The sequence below is a fragment of the Salvelinus fontinalis genome, chromosome 28 (genome assembly GCF_029448725.1).
Source record: "Salvelinus fontinalis isolate EN_2023a chromosome 28, ASM2944872v1, whole genome shotgun sequence".
In the NCBI taxonomy this organism is placed as follows: Eukaryota; Metazoa; Chordata; class Actinopteri; order Salmoniformes; family Salmonidae; genus Salvelinus; species Salvelinus fontinalis.
Window position 1 is genome coordinate 29,722,755 of NC_074692.1, and position 24,278 is coordinate 29,747,032.

At 46.0% G+C, this 24,278-nt stretch overlaps 1 protein-coding gene across 1 annotated transcript in view; it reads right to left on the reverse strand.

Annotated features, from left to right (window-relative positions):
* loxl2b (lysyl oxidase-like 2b) overlaps positions 1–24,278 on the reverse strand; it is a 66,386-nt gene that overhangs the window by 5,041 nt on the left and 37,067 nt on the right. The window contains exons 6-9 of the mRNA XM_055887454.1: positions 14,878–15,061; positions 12,818–12,969; positions 12,478–12,645; positions 1,519–1,684 (exon numbers count right to left, since the gene is read on the reverse strand). Of these exons, the coding sequence (XP_055743429.1) occupies positions 1,519–1,684; positions 12,478–12,645; positions 12,818–12,969; positions 14,878–15,061 (670 nt within the window). The remainder of the gene's footprint in view (positions 1–1,518; positions 1,685–12,477; positions 12,646–12,817; positions 12,970–14,877; positions 15,062–24,278) is intronic.

Here is a 24,278-nt window from a genome sequence, read left to right on the forward strand (position 1 = left end):
AACCATTATTATCAGCATTCAATGCAAGGCATCTAGTACTGGTAGACTACTGACAGGGAAAGCTGCAAGGCATCTAGTACTGGTAGACTACTGACAGGGAAAGATGCAAGGCATCTAGTACTGGTAGACTACTGACAGGGAAAGCTGCAAGGCATCTAGTACTGGTTGACTACTGAGAGGGAAAGCTGCAAGGCATCTAGTACTGGTAGACTACTGAGAGGGAAAGCTGCAAGCCATCTAGTACTGGTTGACTACTGAGAGGGAAAGCTGCAAGGCATCTAGTACTGGTTGACTACTGAGAGGGAAAGCTGCAAGGCATCTAGTACTGGTAGACTACTGACAGGGAAAGCTGCAAGGCATCTAGTACTGGTTGACTACTGACAGGGAAAGCTGCAAGGCATCTAGTACTGGTTGACTACTGACAGGGAAAGATGCAAGGCATCTAGTACTGGTAGACTACTGACAGGGAAAGCTGCAAGGCATCTAGTACTGGTTGACTACTGAGAGGGAAAGCTGCAAGGCATCTAGTACTGGTTGACTACTGAGAGGGAAAGCTGCAAGGCATCTAGTACTGGTTGACTACTGACAGGGAAAGCTGCAAGGCATCTAGTACTGGTAGACTACTGACAGGGAAAGCTGCAAGGCGGCATCTAGTACTGGTAGACTACTGACAGGGAAAGCTGCAAGGCATCTAGTACTGGTAGACTACTGAGAGGGAAAGCTGCAAGGCATCTAGTACTGGTTGACTACTGAGAGGGAAAGCTGCAAGGCATCTAGTACTAGTTGACTACTGACAGGGAAAGCTGCAAGGCATCTAGTACTGGTAGACTACTGACAGGGAAAGCTGCAAGGCATCTAGTACTGGTAGACTACTGAGAGGGAAAGCTGCAAGGCATCTAGTACTGGTTGACTACTGAGAGGGAAAGCTGCAAGGCATCTAGTACTAGTTGACTACTGACAGGGAAAGCTGCAAGGCATCTAGTACTGGTTGACTACTGAGAGGGAAAGCTGCAAGGCATCTAGTACTGGTAGACTACTGAGAGGGAAAGCTGCAAGGCATCTAGTACTGGTAGACTACTGACAGGGAAAGCTGCAAGGCATCTAGTACTGGTAGACTACTGACAGGGAAAGCTGCAAGGCATCTAGTACTGGTAGACTACTGACAGGGAAAGCTGCAAGGCATCTAGTACTGGTTGACTACTGAGAGGGAAAGCTGCAAGGCATCTAGTACTGGTTGACTACTGAGAGGGAAAGCTGCAAGGCATCTAGTACTGGTAGACTACTGACAGGGAAAGCTGCAAGGCATCTAGTACTGGTTGACTACTGACAGGGAAAGCTGCAAGGCATCTATTACTGGTTGACTACTGACAGGGAAAGGCAATAGGAGTGCTCTTATGCAGCATGAATGAGGTTTTGGCACACCACATCAAAGGCTAATTATAAAGATAGTAGTGAATCTGATGTTGAAGAAAGGTAGATATTACTTCACATATTTTGTTAGTGTAACAAGTCCCTTACTCTCTGAGCAGGAGACTCCGGCGGCGTTGCGTCCTCCTCCTTTAGGACAGGTGATGTGAGCTCCGTGGTGCAGGCATTGGGATAGGGACATCTCCGTGCCAGAACATCTCACCCCACTCATCACCACAGGGTCAGCACTCACCTCTCCAGGCCAGTACCACGTCTCCTAAAGGACAGGGACACAACATGACAGAGATCAGGGACGTTTTTTATCAGGCAGAGAATTTGTCCTCGGTTATGTGTTTGTTATGCAATTGTATTATTACATTTTATCATTATACAGTGCCTTCAGAAAGTATTCAGACCCCTTGACTTTTTCCAAATGTTGTTACATTACAGCCTAACTCTAAAATGTATTAAATTAAATGTTTTTTCTTATCAATCTACACACAATACCACTTAATGAAAGCGAAAAACTGGTTTTTGGACATTTTTGTAAATGTATAAAAAACAGAAATACCTTATTTACGTAAGTATTCAGACCCTTTGCTGTGAGACTCAAAATTGAGCTCAGGTGCATCCTGTTTCCATTGATCATCCTTGAGATGTTTCTACAACTTGATTGGAGTTCACCTGTGGTAAATCCAAATGATTGGCCATGATTTGGAAAGGCACACACCTGTCTATATAAGGTCACACTGTTGACAGTGCATGTCAAAGCAAAAACCAAGACATGAGGTCGAAGGAATTCTCCGTAGACAGGATCGTGTAGAGAAAAAAGGGAAGGGTACCAAAACCTTTCTGCAGCATTGAAGGTCCCCAAGAACCCCGTGGCATCCATCATTCTTAAATGAAAGAAGTTAGGAACCACCAAGAATCTTCCTAGAACTGACCGACCGTCCAAACTGAAAAATTGGAGGAGAATGTCCTTGGTCAGGGAGGTGACCAAGAACCCGATAGTCACCCTGACAGAGCTCCAGGGTTCCTCTGTGGAGATGGGAGAACCTTCCAGAAGGACAACTATCCCTGCAGCACTCCACCAATAAGGCCTTTATGGTAGAGTGGCCAGACGGAAGTCACTCCTCAGTAAAAGGCACATGACAGCCCGCTTGGAGTTTGTCAAAAGGCACCTAAAGGACTCTCAGACCAAGATTCTCTGGTCTGCAGAAATCAAGATTGAACTCTTTGGACTGAATGCCAAGTGTCACGTCTGGAAGAAACCTGGCACCATCTTTACGGTGAAGCACCATCCCTACGGTGAACATCATGCTGTGAGGATGTTTTTCAGCGGCAGGGTCTGGGGAAGATGAACGGAGCAAAGTACAGAGAGATCCTTGATGAAAACCTGCTCCAGAGAGCTCAGGACCTCAGACTGGGGCGAAGTTTTACCTTCCAACAGGACAACAACCCTAAGCACACAGCGAAGACAAGGCAGGAGTGGCTTCGGGACAAGTCTCTGAATGTCCTTAAGTGGCCCAGCCAGAGCCCGGACTAGAACCAGATCGAACATCTCTGGAGAGACCTGAAAAAAGCTGTGCAGCGACGCTCCCAATCCAACCTGACAGAGCTTGAGAGGATCTGCAGAGAAGAATGGGAGAAACTCCAAATACAGGTGTGTCAAGCTTGTAGCGCCATACCCAAGAAGTCTCGCAGCTGTAATCGCTGCCAAAGGTGCTTCAATAAGGAGTCTGAATATTTATGTAAATGTGATATTTAATTAATTCAGTTTTTTTTATATACATTTGCAGACATTTCTAAAAACCTGTTTTTGCTTCGTCATTATGGGATATTGTGTGTAGATTGATGAGGGGGGGGGGAAACAATTGAATCAATTTTAGAATAAGGCTGTAACGTAACACAATGTGGAAAAGGGGAAGGGGTATGAATATTTTCAGAATGCACTGTAAAATGGGGTTAGAACAATATACTGGTAGGATTCACATTCACAATGGATTCAATTGGAATAGCAACAAATATAAGCAAAACTATTTTTCTACTAACCACAAGAGGGCCTGTTCATTATCCCTCTAGCTATATTTAGTAGTGTCACTATTACTTTATTTTGTCCCTCAGACAGAGGCGTCATGCCCATCGGGGGCACAGATGTCCTGTTTAATTGATACTGTTTATATTATATATATATTATTATACTGAGTGTACTAAAAATGAAGGACACCTGATCCTTCCATGACTGACCAGGTGAATCCTGGTGAAAGCTATGATCCCTTATACACTGAACAAAAAATATACACGCAACATGTGTTGGTCCCATGTTTCATGAGCTGAAATGAAATGAAAGATCCCAGAAAATGTTCATATGCACAACAGACGTATTTCTCTCAAATTGTGTGCACAAATTAGTTTACATCCCGGTTAGTGAACATTTCTCCTTTGCCAAGATAATCCATCCACCTGACAGGTGTGGCATATCAAGAAGCTGATTAAACAGCATGATAATTACACAGGTGCACCTTGTCCTGGAGACAATAAAAGGCCCCAGCACAAATGAGCAGTTTTGTCACACAACACAATGCGACAGTCTCAAGTTTTGAGGGAGTGTGCAATTGGCATGTTGACTGCAGGAATGTCCACCAGAGCTGTTGCCAGATAATTGCATGTTCATTTCTCTACCATAAGCCGCCCCCAGTGTTGTTTCAGAGAATTTGGCAGTACGTCCAACCGGCTTCACAACCGCAGACCACGTGTATGGCGTCGAGTGGGTGAGCTATTTGCGAAGAGTGCCCCATGGTGGTGGTGGGGTTATGGTATGGGCAGGCATAAGCTACGGACAACGAACACAATTGCCTTTTATTGATGACAATTTGAATGCACAGAGATACTATGACGAGATCCTGAGGCCCATTGTGAGGCCCATATTTCTAAAGGTATCTCTGACCAACAGACGCATATCTGTATTCCCAATCATGTGAAATCAATAGATCAGGGCCTAATGAATGCATTTAAATTGACCGGATTCCCTTATATGAACTGTTACTCAGTCAAATATTTGAAATTGCTGCATGTTGCATTTATATCATTGTTCAGTATATACAGTACTAGTCAACAGTTTGGACACACCTACTCATTCAATGGTTTTGCTTTATTTTTACTATTTTCTACATTATAGAATAACAGTGAAGAACTAACACATATGGAATCATGTAGAAACCAAAAAAAGTGTTAAACAAACCAAAATATATTTTATATTTTGATTCTTCAAAGTTGCCACCTTTTGCCTTGATGACAGCTTTGCACACTCTTGGCATTCCCTCAACCAGCTTCACCTGGAATGTTTTTCCAACAGTCTTGAAGGAGTTCCCACATATTCTGAGCACTTGTTGGCTGCTTTTCCTTCACTCTGCGGTCCAACTCATACCAAACCAGCTCGATTGGGTTGAGGTCGGGTGACTGGGGAGGCAGCACTCCATCACTCTCCTTCATGGTCAAATAGCTCTTACAGCCTGGAGGTGTGCTTTGGGTCATTGTCCTTTTGAAAAACAAATTATGGGGCATCCCGAGTGGCAGAGTGGTCTAAGGTACTGGATTGCAGTTGCTAGCTGTGCCACTAGAGATCCTGATTCGAGTCCAGGCTCTGTCGCAGCCGGCCGTGACCGGGAGACCTATGGGGCGGCGCACATTTGGCCCAGCGCTGTTCGGGTTAGGGGAGGGTTTGGCCGGCAGGGATGTCCTTGTCCCATCACGCTCTAGAAACTCCTGTGGCGGGCCAGGCGCATGCACTCTGACAAAATCGCCAGTTGTACGGTGTTTCCTTCGACACATTGGTGTGATTGGCTTCCGGGTTAAGCAGGCATTGTGTCAAGAAGCAGTGCGGCTTGGTTGGGTCGTGTTTCGGAGGACGCATGGCTCTCGACCTTCGCCTCTCCCGAGTCCGTACGGGAGTTGCCACGATGAGACAGGAATGTAACTACCAATTGGATACCACGAAATTGGGGAGAAAAGGGGTAAAAGTTTTTAAAAAAAATATTGAAAAACAAATGATAGTCCCACTAAACGCAAACTAGATTGGATGGCATAACGCTACAAAATGCTGTGGTAGCCCTGCTGGTTAAGTGTGCCTTGAATTCTAAATAAATCACAGACAGTGTCACCAGGAATTCTAAATAAATCACAGACAGTGTCACCAGCAAAGCACACCCACACCATCACAACTCCTCCTCCACGCTTCACGGTTGGAACCATACATGCAGATATCATCTGTTCACCTACTCTGCGTCTCACAAAGACATAGCGGTTGAAACCAAAAATCGCAGATCTGGACTCATCAGGCCAAAGGACAGATTTCCACCGGTCTAATGTCCATTGCTCATGTTTCTTGGCCCAAGAAAGTCTCTTCATATTATTAGTCACCTTTAGTAGTGGTTTCTTTGCAGCAATTATACCACAAAGGCCTGATTCACACAGTCTCCTCTGAACAGTTGATGTTGAAATGTGTCTGTTACTTGAAGCATTTATTTGGCTTGAAATCTGAGGTGCAGTTAACTCTAATGAACTTATCCTCTGCAGCAGAGGTAACTCTGGGGCTTCCTTTCCTGTGGCGGTCCTCATGAGAGCCAGTTTCATCATAGCACTTGATGGTTTTTGCGACTGTACTTGAAGAAAGTTCTTGAAATGTTCAGCATTGACTGACCTTCATGTCTTCAGGTAATGATGGACGTGTCGTTTCTCTTCACATATTTGAGCTGTTCTTGCCATAATATGGACTTGGTCTTTTACCAAATGGGGCTATCTTCTGTATACTTTGTCACAACACAACTGATTGGCTCAAACACATTAAGAAGTTAAGAAATCCCACAAATTAACTTTTAACAAGGCACACCTGTTAATTGAAATGCATTCCAGGTGACTAATTCATTAAGCTGGTTGAGAGAATACCAAGAGTGTGCAAAGCTGCCATCAAGGCAAATGGTGGCTACTTTGAAGAATCTCAAATATAATATATATTTTGATTAGTTTAACACTTTTTTGGTTCCTACATGATTCCATATGTGTTATTTCATAGTTTTGTAGTCTTCACTATTATTCTACAATGTAGAAAATAGTAAAAAATAAAGAAAAACTCTGGGATGAGTAGGTGTGTCCAAACTTTTGACTAGTATTGTATATATAGAAGGTCAGCATACTGGAGTCGCCTCTTCACTGTTGATGTTGAGATTGGTTGTCACGCCCTGGCCTTAGTATTCTTTGTTTTCTTTATTATTTTAGTTAGGTCAGGGTGTGACATGGGGAATGTTTGTGTTTTGTTGGTTTTGGGTGTTTTTATGGTAAAGGGGTTGTTGGGTATAGTTTATGGGTTTGTGTGGAGTACATGTGTCTAGTGTTGTCTATGTATGTTTAGTTGTCTAGGAGAGTCTATGGTTACCTGAATGAGTTCCCAATTAGAGACAGCTGATTTCGGTTGTCTCTGATTGGGAGCCTTATTTAGGGTAGCCATAGGCTCTCATTGGTTGTGAGTAATTGTCTATGTCAGAACGTTTGTAGCCTGTTGTATGTGCACGACGTTTATTAGCTTCACGATCGTTTGTTGTTTTGTTAGTTTGTATTAAGTGTTTCGTGTTTATTTTTCGTCATCTTTAAAAATAAAAGAAGATGGCTTATTTTCCTAAAGCTGCGTTTTGGTCCATCAATCCTCCACACGATCGTGACAGAATTACCCACCAAAGGATCAAGCAGCGTGAATTGGAGCAGTGGCCTGCTACACAGGATTATTGGAGTTGGGAGGAAATATTGGACGGAGAAGATCCATGGGCACAGCCGGGAGAATATCGCCGTCCCAAAGCTGAGCTGGAGGCAGCGAAAGCAGAGAGGCGGCGATATGGGGAGGCAGCACGGAAACAAGGCTGGAACCCCGTAAGTCAAACCCAAACATTTCTTGGGGGAGGGCTCTCGGGTAGTTTAGTTGGGTCAGTCGGGAGACGTGAGCCAACTCCTCCTGCTTACCGTAAGGAGCCGGTGAGGGCGGATTTGGAAGTGAGCGACGCAGAGACAGTAAAGGAATTAATGGAGAAATTGGAGGAGAGAGTTATGAGGGATGTACTGGTTTGGTGCATGAGGCACGGCATCCGTCCGAATGAGCGTGTTGGTGAGTTAATGTCACCGGGAACAGCTCTCCATACTCGTCCTGAGGTGCGTGCTAGCCGTCTGGTTAAGACAGTGCCTACAGCACGCACAAAGCCTCCTGTGTGTCTCCAGAGTCCTGTGCGTCCTGTTACTGTTCCTCCACGTACTAGCCCTGTGGTGCGTGTCTCCAGCACATTACCACCAGTGCCTACACCACGCACCAAGCCTTCTGTGTGTCTCCAGAGTCCTGTACGCACTGTTCCTTCTCCCCGTACTCGTCCTGATGTGCGGGTCCTCAGCCCGGTACCACCAGTACCGGTACCACGCACAAGGCCTATAGTACGCCTTGAGAGTCCAGTATGCCCTGTTCCTTCTCCCCGCACTAGCCCTGAGAAGCGTGTTCCCAGCCCGATACCACCAGTGCCGGCACCACGCACTAGGCCTAATGTGCGTCTCCAGGGTCCAGTATGCCCTGTTCCTTCTCCCCGCACTAGCCCTGAGATGCGTGTCCCCAGCCCGGTGCCACCAGTCCCGGCACCACGCACCAGGCCTACAGTGCGCCTCAGCCGGCAGGAGTCTGCCGTCTGCACAGCGATGCCTGAACTGCCCGTCTGCCAAGCGCCATCTGACCCATCCGTCTCCCCAGCGCCATCTGAGCCATCCGTCTCCCCAGCGCCATCTGAGCCATCCGTCTCCCCAGCGCCATCTGAGCCATCCGTCTGCCATGAGCCTGCAAAGCCGCCCGTCTGCCATGAGCCTACTGAGCCGTCCGCCAGACAGGAGCCGCTAGAGCCGCCAGCCAGACAGGAGCCGCTAGAGCCGCCAGCCAGACAGGAGCCGCTAGAGCCGCCAGCCAGACAGGAGCCGCTAGAGCCGTCCGTCAGACAGGATCCGCCAGAGCCGCCAACCAGACAGGATCTGCCAGAGCCGCCAACCAGACAGGATCTGCCAGAGCCGCCAACCAGACAGGATCTGCCAGAGCCGCCAACCAGACAGGATCTGCCAGAGCCGCCAACCAGACAGGATCTGCCAGAGCCGCCAACCAGACAGGATCTGCCAGAGCCGCCAACCAGACAGGATCTGCCAGAGCCGCCAACCAGACAGGATCTGCCAGAGCCGCCAACCAGACAGGATCTGCCAGAGCCGCCAACCAGACAGGATCTGCCAGAGCCGCCAACCAGACAGGATCTGCCAGAGCCGCCAACCAGACAGGATCTGCCAGAGCCGCCAGCCAGCCATGAGCAGCCAGATCCGTCAGCCAGCCATGAGCAGCCAGATCCGTCAGCTAGCCTTGAGCAGCCAGATCCGTCAGCTAGCCATGAGCAGCCAGATCCGTCAGCTAGCCATGAGCAGCCAGATCCGTCAGCTAGCCATGAGCAGCCAGATCCGTCAGCTAGCCATGAGCAGCCAGATCCGTCAGCTAGCCATGAGCAGCCAGATCCGTCAGCTAGCCATGAGCAGCCAGATCCGTCAGCTAGCCATGAGCAGCCAGATCCGTCAGCCAGCCATGAGCAGCCAGATCCGTCAGCCAGCCATGAGCAGCCAGATCTGTCAGCCAGTCATGGGCCGTCCCTCAGTCCGGAGCTGCCATTCCTCAGTCCGGAGCTGCCATTCCTCAGTCCGGAGCTGCCATTCCTCAGTCCGGAGCTGCCATTCCTCAGTCCGGAGCTGCCATTCCTCAGTCCGGAGCTGCCCCTTACCCTGGTGCTGCCCCTTACCCTGGTGCTGCCCCTTACCCTGGTACTGCCCCTTACCCTGGTACTGGCCCTTACCCTGGTACTGGCCCTTAGTCCGGAGCTGCCATTCCTCAGTCCGGAGCTGCCCCTTAATGCAATGGGGTTAATGTGGAGGGGGGTCATTTGGAGGAAGCCTAGGAGGTGGTTAGGGACTGTGGTGACGTGGGGACCACAACCAGAGCCGGAGCCGCCACCGTGGATGGAAGCCCACCCAGACCCTCCCCTAGACTGTGTAATGGTGCGCCCGGAGTTCGCACCTTAAGGGGGGGGTTATGTCACGCCCTGGCCTTAGTATTCTTTGTTTTCTTTATTATTTTAGTTAGGTCAGGGTGTGACATGGGGAATGTTTGTGTTTTGTTGGTTTTGGGTGTTTTTATGGTAAAGGGGTTGTTGGGTATAGTATATGGGTTTGTGTGGAGTACATGTGTCTAGTGTTGTCTATGTATGTTTAGTTGTCTAGGAGAGTCTATGGTTACCTGAATGAGTTCCCAATTAGAGACAGCTGATTTCGGTTGTCTCTGATTGGGAGCCTTATTTAGGGTAGCCATAGGCTCTCATTGGTTGTGAGTAATTGTCTATGTCAGAACGTTTGTAGCCTGTTGTATGTGCACGACGTTTATTAGCTTCACGATCGTTTGTTGTTTTGTTAGTTTGTATTAAGTGTTTCGTGTTTATTTTTCGTCATCTTTAAAAATAAAAGAAGATGGCTTATTTTCCTAAAGCTGCGTTTTGGTCCATCAATCCTCCACACGATCGTGACATTGGTGTTTTGCAGGTACTATTTAATGAAGCTGCCAGTTGAGGACTTGTGAGGTGTCTGTTTCTCAAACTAGACACTCTAATGTACTTGTCCTCTTGTGCAGTTGTGCACCGGGGCCTCCCAATCTTTCTATTTCTGGTTAGCGTTGTACGAGATCTTCAGTTTCTTGGCAATTTCTCGCATGGAAAAGCCTTCATTTCTCTGTACAATAATAGACTGATGAGTTTCAGAAGAAAGTTCTTTGTTTCTGGCCATTTTGAGCCTGTAATCGAACCCACAAATGCTGATGCTCCAGATACTCAACTAGTCTAAAGAAGGCCAGTTTTATTGCTTCTTTAATCAGATCGACAGTTTTCAGCTATGCTAACATAATTGCAAAAGGGTTTTTTAATGATCAATTAGCCTTTTAAATTATAAACTTGAATTAGCTAACACAACGTGCCATTGAAACACAGGAGTGATAATGGGCCTCTGTACGCCTATGTAGATATTCCATTAAATTATATGCCGGAACCAGCTACAATAGTAATTTACAACATTAACAATGTCTACACTGTATTTCTGATCGATTTTATGTTATTTTAATGGACAAAAAAATGTGCTTTTCTTTCAAAAACAAGAACATTTCTAAGTGACCCCAAACTTTTGAACGGTAGTGAATATATTAAAAGATTTCGTTGATGTTGTTTCTCTGTAATACTACTAGCAACCTAGCAATTATGAATTTGGCTTTAGCTAGCCCAGTTAGGTTCCCAATGAGGTAGTAGAGTCACTATCAGCTGTGTCACTACTACCTCATAACTAGCTACCAAGAAGCCATTTCAGACTATCATCAAGTTAGAGTAGCTAGCTTGTCTAATTATCTTAGCTGGCATGCCTGCTGGCAAGGTTGGTAGACTTTAGAAAAGCAAGCAATAATTAAATGTACTGAATAAGACTCACATTCCTTTCAATCTTTTTCCCAGAGGCATAGAATCATATTTAGTTTCTTTAATAAAAAAAAAGAATCACCAGTCAGGAAGATACAGCCAGCTCAAGATGTAAGCTTAGATATGCAGAAATATATATATTAGCCCCCCTATGGACCACCCCCCCCAGCCATCCTCACGTACTTTGTGCACCCTCAGATTTTTTGGGTGCATGACACCCCTGCCCATAGATATCCTTGTAGTGTAGCCATCACAAATATTAAAACAACCTACAGTCTATGAAATAGATAAGCTTTAAATGTATTCATATCAAGCTGTTTTATTATGTTGTTATTCAGTAGTCATTCCTCTGCTTCGAGGTAAACTAGACAGCCTACAATAACACATTATCCCAACATTGCAATTTCCACTCATAAATCTCTGGTTTGAAAGCGATATAATTTCTACTACTCCAAGGTTTACAGATATTTTCCAAACCAACTATTACTATTATCAAGCAGTCTTGTAAAATCCATTTGCGCCAACAAATACTCTTGTCTGACTGGAAGGTCTCCTTACTGCTTTGCAGGTGGAAACAGTTTACAGAAACAGTTCACATAAAGAGTTCACAGTCCTACATCAGTGAGAGTTACTGTATATTTCACCCTTGGCAACTACAGACACACACAGACACACACTAACACATTTAGATTTACAGCACTGACTGAAGGCCCTAATTTGGAATGGCAATGACGTAAAAAAGATAATGGAAAAGTTTAGACTCACAACAGCCATAAATATTACCTCCTTGGCGATTATAATTGTCAGTACACAGAATTTTTTAAATTCCAAAATCTAATTCCAACCAAACTACTAAACACACCTTTCACAGAGTGAAGACCCACACTTTAATATCTTCCCAGTCTGATGTGACTCTGCTCAGAGCAGTCAGTACAGTTTGTGAGGTTGGTGATGTCAATAAAACATCAAGGAGCCAAGGAACATCATTAAAGTATCAATGATTCCTCTAATTATACGAGACTATAACGAACAACACGGGAACATTTTGCACTTAATCAAAGCAGATTTTTATTTGATTCTGTGTCTGGTGGGTAGTTGAGTGATCTTATTTTGACACACAGTTCTGGAACTAGCCCTTCTAAGAACCGTAATCTTATCTACCCTCTGCCTGTAACACTCCAAGATACTTCACCCCTGAATTACCACTTCCACCTCTGTTATGTCATAGTCTGGAATAGGATAGAAACACATTAACCTTTTTTCCCCTAGGGCCCAAACTTTTACGCACTGTAAACAGCAGTCATTATTTTGCCTGCTACAACCTGTATGTCTGTAGATCATACACGTAAGAGAGGCCTCCTATTCCATCCATTAATTAAATATGAATGTGTAACTGTCCTGTAATGCTGCTGAGAGACCTGCTGCATGTTTGGACAAGTCATCAAAGCAGGAATTTGTTCTTAATTGCCTTACCTGTATAAATAACTGGTTAAATAAATAAAGAAATGTTTCTCACCTGGAAGGCATTACTGGCGAAGCCCAGGCCTAGCTGTCTGCATACCACCATAGCCTCCATGGTTCCCCAGCCATCACTGCACACCGTGCCCCACACCAAGGAGCCGTTCCCCTCCACCAACGCCTCCACGCGCCCCTCGTATGGGTTACGCCCCCCACTCAGACGCAGCTGCACAGAGAGAGACACAACACGGGAGAGATCTTTAGCTACTATCACACATGGAGCAATAGGAATACTATAAGATTCTACATCATTATTCATCAACCAATGACTTTGAGACAAAAAAAGAAGAATAATGTTTATTGTCGATGATTTATGGTTTATCAAGTTGAGGACTCACCCTCTCCTGGAAGCCCATGGCTGGGACGTTACACGTGACGGCTGCATCTTCCTCATGGCTACAGCCCAAAGACTCCTTGTTGAAGAAACACTCTGTGATGGACTTCTCAAACCCAGAGCACTTCACCTCATTCATATGGACTGGGCCCATACCTGGGAAACAGGAACAGAGGAAGAATACTGGTAAGAGCTGGGCCGAGTAGGGTTAGGTTGCATTTACAACACATTTAGCACATTCTGTCTAATTACATTCATCTGTCTAATTCATAATGGAGCATGTTAACAGGGAATAAATGGAACCATAGAAAACCTAAGTCAGAGATTCAGTGTGTCAGTTCACAACCTCGTTACATTATGTTTTTATCTGTGTTCCATGATAGAACTTCTGTGACTTATTTTCCTGGAAGACTTAGTTACGGGGACAGTGTTCTTTCCTCCTTGACAGTAAATCATGTTGGAAATTATGATTTTTCCAAAAGGAACAACCAGTCCAGAATTCTTGCTATCTGCGTCCCAAAAAGGCACCCTATACAGTGCACTACTTTTGACCAGACGCAACATAGGGCTCTGGTCAAAAGTAGTGCATTACGTGGGGGAATAGGGTGTCATTTGAGACAGCCTCTGTCTGCTGTTTCCATGTTCCATAATGTGCCATTATCCTGGAATGTACTACTCCTTTCCAGTCTCACGCCTGGGTGGACTAGTTTGAAGATGAAACGATTAATAGCTGTACCTATTTGGAAAACAGCAGTGTGCAATTCCTTTCAACCCTGTTATAGGGGTATGTTATGAGAAACACAGTAACAAGAAAATATACCATCTACTTCAGCACATCAGACACTTCAATCTCACTCAAAACAGGTAAATTATTTAAACACACAGTGACTGTAACCTACATGCAGATCTGCTGACTACAAAGTTTTGACTAGAAGAGAGTCAGTGATACATATATGAGGGGGGGGGGGGGGGGTACATGCCTCTGTGCCTCAGTTATTGGTTAAGCCCTCCATTTGGCCCATACAGTAAAAGAAGAAACACCATGGAAACCAATATCCCCGTAGGTAACACTGTGAGTTAGAGGACATTTTACAGTCACACCAGGACTTACAGGAATGCACCCCATAATTAGGGAAACTGGTCAATAAAGTGCAGGTCCTCTTTTGGGCAGGGCCCATGTCCCTCGAGGGGAAGGCTAGGCCTTCCAAACTGATAAGGGAGTTGATACATTATGTACTCTTTAAATATAGTATTTCTCTCCAATACAGCCTTCCAATTACAGTACTGGAATATAGCAAGTATGGGCTTGCATTGTTCGTCTCACTGTGACTCTGGGCCTTTATTCAGAAAGCGTCAGAGTAGGAATGCTGATCTAGGAACAGGTCCCCCTTTTCCATGTTATCTTAGTCATTATGATCTCAAAAGCCAAACTGATCCTAAATCAACGCTCCTACTCTGTGAAGCTTTATGAATATATTACATTTCAATATCCCAGCCAGTTCCGGTCCTCCAGGGGAGTTCCTATTGTTCAAGTCAAGGTGAATTAGTGTGGGGCTTAAAGAGTCCGCAAAGAAGGGATAGTATTACAGAGTCTGATATCTTTTGGACATGTTCCCTTTGTAACATTTGGTGCGCAGATGTAGCTCAACACTACACAACTGAGCTGTTCATGTTCATTTTTCTTTATATTTCAGGAATTCAAGTGGTTATCCTATTGGTACTCAAGCTTTGTGCAGTTATGCCCATGTTTCTTGATTGACTGTTGATTGATAACGGTGAATCAAACCCAATATTTCTCAGACTACTGCTCGAAAAGAAGAGACCAGAAATACCTCCTTGACCTCAGTCAGTCCGATTTTGATTACTTCTGTAATAAGAAATATGTATCTTGTTAATCTATCCAAGGCCTTCTACACAGATGAAATATTCAAATAGTCAACTTCATCTTCAGCCAAGTCAACTGCAAGACTGACCAATATGTTGGCCTGCCCATCATGTACTTGTCCAGATGTAGTATTGTGAATGGCACTGTTGTTATAAGTAGGACTGAGTTCTAATCCCTACCCTGTCCAAGCCGACCACCAGACAGGGCCTCCTTGGCACTCCCGAAGCCCAGTTCTCGACACACCACTGTGGCTGACAGCAGGCTCCAGTTATCATCACAAATGGTTCCCCACTCGCCATTCTTCAGCACCTCCACACGACCTTCCCCTACGATGGCGCCACCTCGCAGACGCACCAACGGTTGCTGCAGGAACAAGAGAGAGATCACTCATAGTAAGGCTGAGTTATTCGAACACTCAAAGCAAGCTATTATGTTGCATTAACTCATAATGAAACATGAAAGACAATAGGTGGGTTTTCAAGACAATAGAGAGTCAGGTAATTATGCCTTACTTACTGACTTAATGACTCTTGAGCCGGAGAAATATATAACTAATATATAATTAGAGGGGGCCATCTATAAAGAGTTACAAACTCTGTTTTGAGTTGGCTCTTTCCAAGACGTTCAGAGAAGCTAGAAGGGTGGAGTGAAGACTGTGAGGCTACAGACTGGGTGGCTTCACATTTACACAGCAGGTAAATGTTACTCCCATTAATGGTTTTGGCAAATTGGAAGTGTTTAATTTAACAAGGGGATACAGTAGCATAACTGTATCTTATTTATGCGGATTTGTAATTACTAACTGTCACGACTTCTGCCGAAGTCGTTGCCTCTCCTTGTCCGGGCGGTGTTCGGCGGTCGACTTCACCGGTCTTCTAGCCATCATCGATCCATTTTTCATTTTCCATTGGTTTTGTCTTGTCTTCCCACACACCTGTTGTCAATCCCATTCATTACCTGTTGTGTATTTAACCCTCTGTTTCCCTTCATGTGTTTGTCAGAGATTGTTCGTTGTCAAGTGTTGTGTTGATTGTGTATAGGTGTGCGACGGGTCTTCGTACCCAGATTTGTTTTATATTTTTTCCGTGAGTGTTATGGAGCAGATTACTGGGACTTTAATTAAAGTACTCCATTCTACACTCTATTTGACTCTCCTGCACCTGACTTCCTCTGCCACTTATACACGCCATTGTGACAGAATCTCTGACCATAAAAAAATGAAGTCAGCAGGAGGAGGCACTTCGCTAATGGAGGTTGAGGAACGCGTCCTGGAACACGCGGCGGAGATTGACAGTCTGTGCGCTGCCATGGATCGCATTGTCCAGAGTATGGACCGCTGGGAGAGACAGGGAGCTTGTCCAGTACCTCCACCACCACCTGGAATTCCTTTGAACGTTTTTTATCCTCCGGAACAGAACAGGATCCAGTTATCCCTACCCACGGGATACAATGGAGATACTGCCAGCTGCCAGGGTTTTCTCCTAAAACTGAACTTGTATCTGGCCACGGTCTCTCCAGTACCATCAGACCGTGAGAAAAGCTTCGCCCTCGTCTCATGCCTTACCGGGAAAGCCCTGGAGTGGGCCAACGCTGTGTGTGGAGAGGATAAGGCGTTGGACCATTTTGAGGAGCTCATCTGCCATTTCCGGAAGGTATTCGACCACCCATCCGAAGGCAGAGCAGCAGGTGAGCTCCTCTATCATCTGAGGCAGGGGAAGAGGAGTGCTCAGGAGTTCGCGTTGGAGTTTAGGACTTTGGCTGCCGGCGCTGGATGGAGCGACAGGGCCCTGATCGACCACTACCGTTGTAGTCTACGCGAGGACGTCCGTCGGGAGCTGGCCTGTAGAGACACCACCCTCAACTTCGACCAACTGGTGGATATGTCCATCAGGCTGGACAACATGCTGGCTACTCGGGGACGTCTAGATCGGGGTCTGGTTGTTCCATCCTCCCGCACTCTCTCTCCCGAACCTATGGAATTGGGAGGGATGGTGCGCAGGGAGACCGGAGGGGGTACCCGCTCGAGCACCATCTATGATCGCAGAGATCACACTGCTGATCGGTGCCGGGTTGGTTCCTCTGGGAATAGAGAAGGCAGGCAGGGCACTCTGGCATCACCACAGGTAAGTAGGCACCATACTCATCCAGAGCCCTCTGCTGCACTTATGTTTGTCTCTGTCACCTTTCCGGATTTTTCCCTGCATTCCCAGTATAAGGCGCTAGTAGATTCAGGCGCGGCTGGGAATTTCATTAATAAAAATTTTGCTCATAGTTTAGGGATTCCTGTTGTTTCTGTGGATATGCCTTTCCCTATTCATGCCTTAGATAGTCGACCAATAGGGTCAGGGTTTATCAGGGAGGTCACCGCACCTTTGTCTATGATAACGCAGGAGGGTCACAAGGAGAAGATTAGTCTTTTCCTTATTGATTCCCCTGCGTATTCTGTGGTGTTAGGCCTCCCCTGGTTAACTACTCATAACCCCACTGTTTCTTGGCCACAGAGGGCTCTCACGGGGTGGTCGCGAGAGTGCTCAGGTAGGTGTGTAGGGGTTTCCGTTGGTGCTACTACGGTGGAAAGTCCAGACCAGGTTTCCACCGTGCGCATTCCCTCAGAATATGCCGATTTGGCACTCGCCTTCTGTAAAAAGAAGGCGACTCAATTACCACCCCATCGACAGGGGGATTGTGCGATAGATCTCCTGGTAGATGCTGCATTTCCCAGGAGTCATGTGTATCCTCTGTCGCAAGCGGAGACAGTGACTATGGATAATTATATCTCTGAATCCCTGCGTCAGGGGTTCATTAAGCCATCCATTTCACCCGCCTCTTCGAGTTTCTTTTTTGATAAGAAGAAGGATGGCGGTTTACGCCCGCGCATTGATTATCGAGACCTTAATAAAATCACGGTAAAATATAGTTACCCGCTACCTTTGATCAATACAGTAATGGAGTCAATGCGCGGGGCCCGCTTCTTCACAAAATTGGATCTCAGGAGTGCGTACAATCTGGTGCGTATTAGGAGGGGTGATGAGTGGAAGACGGCATTTAGCACCACCTCAGGTCATTATGAGTACCTGGTCATGCCATATGGGTTGATGAATGCTCCATCAGTCTTCCAATCGTTTGTAGATGAGATCTTCAGGGACCTGAACGGGCAGGGTGTAGTGGTGTATATCGATGATATTTTGATATACTCTGCTACACGCGCTGAGCATGTGTCCTTGGTGCGCAGGGTGCTTGGTCGCCTGTTGGAGCATGATTTATATGTCAAGGCTGAGAAATGCTTGTTCTTCCAACAATCCATCTCCTTCCTAGGGCATCAGATTTCCACTTCAGGAGTGGAAATGGAGAGCGACCGCATTACAGCCGTGCGTAATTGGCCGACTCCAACCACGGTAAAGGAGGTGCAGCGTTTTTTAGGGTTTGCCAATTACTACCGGAGATTTATCCGGGGTTTTGGTCAGGTTGCAGCTCCCATTACCTCACTGCTAAAGGGGGGACCGGTGCGCTTGCAGTGGTCGGCCGAGGCGAATAGGGCTTTTGGTAAACTGAAGGCTCTGTTTACCTCGGTGCCTGTGTTGGCTCATCAGGATCCCTCTTTGCCATTCATAGTAGAGGTGGACGCATCCGAAGCTGGGATAGGAGCAGTGCTCTCTCAGCGTTCGGGTGTGCCACCGAAGCTTCGCCCCTGTGCTTTCTTTTCGAAGAAGCTCAGCCCGGCGGAGCGTAACTATGATGTGGGGGACCGAGAGCTGTTAGCTGTCGTAAAAGCCGTGAAGGTGTGGAGGCATTGGCTTGAGGGGGCTAATCACCCTTTTCTCATCTGGACTGACCACCGCAATCTGGAGTACATCCGGCAGGCGAAGAGACTAAATCCTCGCCAGGCAAGGTGGGCCATGTTTTTCACTCGTTTTGTGTTTACACTTACTTACAGACCAGGCTCCCAGAACGTCAAGGCAGACGCATTGTCTCGGCTGTATGACACAGAGGAGCGACCCATGGATCCCACTCCCATACTCCCAGAGTCGTGTTTGGTGGCGCCAGTAGTGTGGGAGCTGGACGCGGACATTGAGCGGGCGTCACGTGCAGAGCCCTCTCCTCCTGAGTATCCAGCTGGTCGTCTGTACGTTCCGTCTGCTGTCCGCGACCGATTGATCTATTGGGCTCACACATCACCCTCCTCTGGTCATCCTGGGATAGGTCGGACGATGCGCTGTCTTGATGGGAGGTACTGGTGGCCCACTTTAGCTAAGGACGTGAGGATTTATGTTTCCTCCTGTTCGGTGTGCGCCCAGTGCAAGGCTCCTAGACACCTGCCTAGAGGTAAGCTTTTACCTTTACCCGTTCCTCAACGGTCGTGGTCGCACCTGTCAGTGGATTTTGTGACTGATCTTCCACCTTCACAGGGTTACACCACGATCCTGGTCGTTGTGGATCGGTTCTCTAAGTCCTGTCGTCTTCTCCCTTTGCCCGGTCTCCCTACGGCCTTACAAACTGCGGAGGCTCTGTTTACACATGTTTTCCGGCATTATGGGGTGCCTGAGGATATAGTGTCTGATCGGGGTCCCCAGTTCACGTCAAGGGTCTGGAAGGCGTTCATGGAACGTCTGGGGATCTCGGTTAGTCTTACCTCAGGTTTTCACCCCGAGAGTAATGGGCAGGTGGAGAGAGTTACCCAGGATGTGGGCAGGTTTCTGCGGTCCTATTGCCAGGACCGGCCAGGGGAGTGGGCGAAGTTCGTGCCCTGGGCAGAGATAGCCCAGAACTCGCTACGTCACTCCTCCACTAACCTTACCCCTTTTCAATGTGTATTAGGGTATCAGCCGGTTCTGGCTCCTTGGCATCAGAGTCAGACCGAAGCTCCTGCGGTGGACAATTGGTTTCGGCACGCTGAGGAAACTTGGGAGGCAGCCCACGTCCACCTTCAGCGTGCCATAAGGCGCCAGAAAATTGGCGCAGACCGTCGCCGCAGTGAGGCCCCGGTGTTCGTACCAGGGGACAGGGTCTGGCTCTCGACCCGAAACCTGCCCCTCCGCCTGCTCTGCCGGAAGCTGTGTCCGCGGTTTGTGGGGCCGTTTAAAGTCCTGAGGAGAGTGAACGAGGTATGTTATAGATTACAACTGCCCACTAATTACCGTATTAACCCCTCGTTCCATGTGTCTCTCCTCAGGCCGGTGGTGGCTGGCCCGCTCCAGGAGGCTGAAGTGCGTGAAGTTCCTCCGCCTCCTCTAGACATCGAGGGGGTCCCGGCGTACGCTATTCGATCCATTTTGGATTCGAGACGTCGGGCGAGGGGCCTTCAGTACCTCGTGGACTGGGAGGGGTACGGGCCGGAGGAGAGATGCTGGGTTCCGGTGGAGGACGTTTTAGATCCTTCCATGTTAAAAGAATTCCACCGCCTCCATCCGGATCGCCCTGCACCTCGCCCTCTGGGTCGTCCCCGAGGCCGGTGTCGACGCGCTGCTGGAGCCGCGCGTCAGGGGGGGTGTAATGTCACGACTTCTGCCGAAGTCGTTGCCTCTCCTTGTCCGGGCGGTGTTCGGCGGTCGACTTCACCGGTCTTCTAGCCATCATCGATCCATTTTTCATTTTCCATTGGTTTTGTCTTGTCTTCCCACACACCTGTTGTCAATCCCATTCATTACCTGTTGTGTATTTAACCCTCTGTTTCCCTTCATGTGTTTGTCAGAGATTGTTCGTTGTCAAGTGTTGTGTTGATTGTGTATAGGTGTGCGACGGGTCTTCGTACCCAGATTTGTTTTATATTTTTTCCGTGAGTGTTATGGAGCAGATTACTGGGACTTTAATTAAAGTACTCCATTCTACACTCTATTTGACTCTCCTGCACCTGACTTCCTCTGCCACTTATACACGCCATTGTGACACTAACAGCAATGCACAGGTGTTTTCATGCAGTTTAGGATTGGCTCTGCTTTGTGGTTTGTGTTCCTATTCCAAAAAAGAAAACTATAACATATATTTATTCCCAGTGCAAGAATATTCTAAATAGGTATCGAAAATTACATTTAAAAAATACCAAAACCATCATAAAATATGTACATATCCAAAAGCAGTAAGTATTTGGGTAAGTATTTGTTTTACGACTGTCACGCCCTGGCCTTAGTATTATTTGTTTTCTTTATTATTTTAGTTAGGTCAGGGTGTGACATGGGGAATGTTTGTGTTTTATCGGTTTTGGGTGGTTATATGGTAAAGGGGGTGTTGGGTGTAGTGTATGGGTTTGTGTTGAGTGCATGTGTCTAGCTGTGTCTATGTTGGTGTAGTTGTCTAGGAGAGTCTATGGTTGCCTGAATGGGTTCCCAATTAGAGACAGCTGATTTCTGTTGTCTCTAATTGGGAGCCATATTTAGGGTAGCCATAGGCTTTCGTTTGATGTGGGTAATTGTCTATGTCTGAACGTTTGTAGCCTGTGTATGGGCACAATGTTTATTAGCTTCACGGTCGTTTTATTGTTTTGTTAGTGTGTAAGTGTTTTTGTTTCATTTTGCCTTCGTATTCAATAAAAGGAAGATGGCTTATTTTCCTACTGCTGCGTTTTGGTCCGTCAATCCTCCACACGATCGTGACAACGACTAAATATTTCTTAGGTGAAACTGTGGCAGTTGAAAAAAGTTTTAGAAAAGGGGATTGACACAATCTGAACCCAAGCAAGGACAGGAATGTCATTCTGAAATATACACTACCGTTCAAAGGTTTGGGGTTACTTAGAAATGTCCTTGTTTTTGAAAGAAAAGCACAATTTTTGTCCATTAAAATAAAAAATTGATCAGAAATATAATGTAGACATTGTTAATGTCGTAAATGACTATTGTAGCTGGAAACGTCTTTTTTTATGGAATATCTACATAGGCATACAGAGGCCCATTATCAGCAACCATCCCTCCTGTGTTTCAACGGGACGTTGTGTTAGCTAATCCAAGTTTATAATTTTAAAAGGCTAATTGGTCATTAGAAAACCCTTTTGCAATTATGTTAGCACAGCTGAAAACTGTTGATCTGATTAAAGAAGCAATAAAACTGGCCTTCTTTAGACTAGTTGAGTATCTGGAGCATCAGCATTTGTGGGTTCGATTACAGGCTCAAAACGGCCAAAACGACCTTTCTTCTGAAAATCATCAGTCTATTCTTGTTCTGAGAAATGAAAGCTATTCCATGCGAGAAATTGCCAAGAAACTGAAGATCTCGCACAGCGCTGTGTACTACTCCCTTCACAGAACAGCGCAAACTGGCTCAAACCAGAATAGAAAGAGGAGTGGGAGGCCCCAGTGCACAACCGAGCAAGAGGACAAGTACATTAGAGTGTCTAGTTTGAGAAACAGACGCCTCACAAGTCCTCAACTGGCATCTTCATTAAATAGTACCCGCAAAACACCAGTCTCGACGTCAACAGTGAAGACGCTACTCCGGGATGCTGGCCTTCTAGGCAGAGTTCCTCTGTTAAGTGTCTGTGTTCTTTAGCCCATCTTAATCTTTTGTTTTTATTGGCCAGTCTGAGATATGGCTTTTTCTTTGCAGCTCTGCCTAGAAGGCCAGCATCCCGGAGTCGCCTCTTCACTGTTGAAGAAAGCAGGGAGGCAGGCAGGCCTACACTACAGCACTTGCTGTGCAAAATAGAGGTGGGAGAAAGGGTGAAATAGAGGAAAGAGACGAGAGAGAAGGTAAAATGGTGGTTGGAGAAAGAGGGTGAAATGAGAGAGAGAGAGGGTGAAATAGAAGATAAAGGGTGAAATAGAAGAGAGAGAGGGTGAAATAGAGGAGAGAGAGAGAGGGTGAAGTAAAGGATTAGATCACCGCCAGAGGAAATATCTGTTAGCGTGGATTCCCACAAGATGTTTTCATGGACGAGCATGAATTATCTACTACCCACAGATCCTGAGTCCATGATGAATCACTTGACAGCAAACATTCAAAACATCTGCAGATAGGCTTCACACAGCATTGAGTGTCAGAGCAACAGTAACGCATCTCAGAAAACCCCATTGTCTATCAATCTCCCACAGGATTCATCAGATCAGATATAAAATAGCCCAATCAGTTTGACAGTATGTAGTTAAACCCCCACAGCTACAGTACCAGTCAACAGTTTGGACACACCTACTCATTAAAGGGGTTTTCTTTATTTTTACTATTTCTACATTGTAGAAAAATAGTAAAGACATCAAAATAACACATATGGAATCATGTAACATTAGTAACCAAAAAAGTGGTAAACAAATCAAAATATATTTTATATTTTGATTCTTCAAAGTTGCCACCCTTTGCCTTGATGACAGCTTTGCACACTCTTGGCATTCTCTCAACCAGCTTCACCTGGAATGCTTTTCCAACAGGTTTGAAGGAGTTCCCACATATGCTGAGCACTTGTTGGCTGCGTGTTCTTCATTCTGTGGTCCAACTCATGTCAAACCATCTCAATTGGGTTGAGGCCAGGTGATTGTGGAGGCCAGGTCATCTGATGCAGATCTTCATCAATTACAGTGGGGAGAACAAGTATTTGATACACTGCCAATTGTGCAGGTTTTCCTACTTACAAAGCATGTAGAGGTCTGTAATTTCTATCATAGGTACACTTCAACTGTGAGACGGAATCTAAAACAAAAATCCCGAAAATCACATTGTATGATTTTTAAGTAATTAATTTGAATTTTATTCTCTCACAGTTGAAGTGTACCTATGATAAAAATTACAGACCTCTACATGCTTTATAAGTAGGAAAACCTGCAAAATCGGCAGTGTATCAAATACTTGTTCTCCCCACTGTAAGTGTGCCTTGAATTCTAAATAAATCACTAACAGTGTCACCAGAAAAACACCCCCACACCTCCTCCTCCATGCTTCACGGTGGGAACCACAGATGTGGAGATCATCCGTTAACCTACTCTGAGTCTCACAAAGCCATGGCGGGTGGTACCAAAAATCTAAAATTTGGACTCATCAGACCAAAGGACAGATTTCCACCGGTTTAATGTCCATTGCTCATGTTTCTTTGCCCAAGCAAGTCTCTTCTTCTTATTGGTGTCCTTTAGTAGTGGTTTCTTCGCTGCAATTTGACCATGAAGGTCTGATTCACTCAGTCTCCTCTGAACAGCTGATGTTGAGATGTGTCTGTTACTTGAACTCTATTATTTGGGCTGCAATTTCTGAGGCTGATAACTCTAATGAACTTATCCTCTGCAGCACAGGTAACTCTGGGTCTTCCTTTCCTGTGGCGGTCCTCATGAGAGCCAGTTTCATCATAGCGCTTGATGGTTTTTGCGACTGCACTTGAAGAAACTTGAACTTGAACTTTTCCGGGTTGACTGACCTTCATGTCTTAAAACCTGTTGGGGATGGGGGCGCTGTTTAGACTATTTATGCTAATTTGGCTAATTTTTTAAACGGCTTCCCACAAAATCCTTGATCGTACAATATGCATATTATTATTATTATTGGATAGAAAACAGTCTATAGTTTCTATAGGAGTTGAAATTTTGTCTCTAAGTGGAACAGAGCCCATTCTACAGCAATTTCCCTGACATGGAGTCAGATTTGAGAAATGTTGGCCAATCTTCTGAAGTCA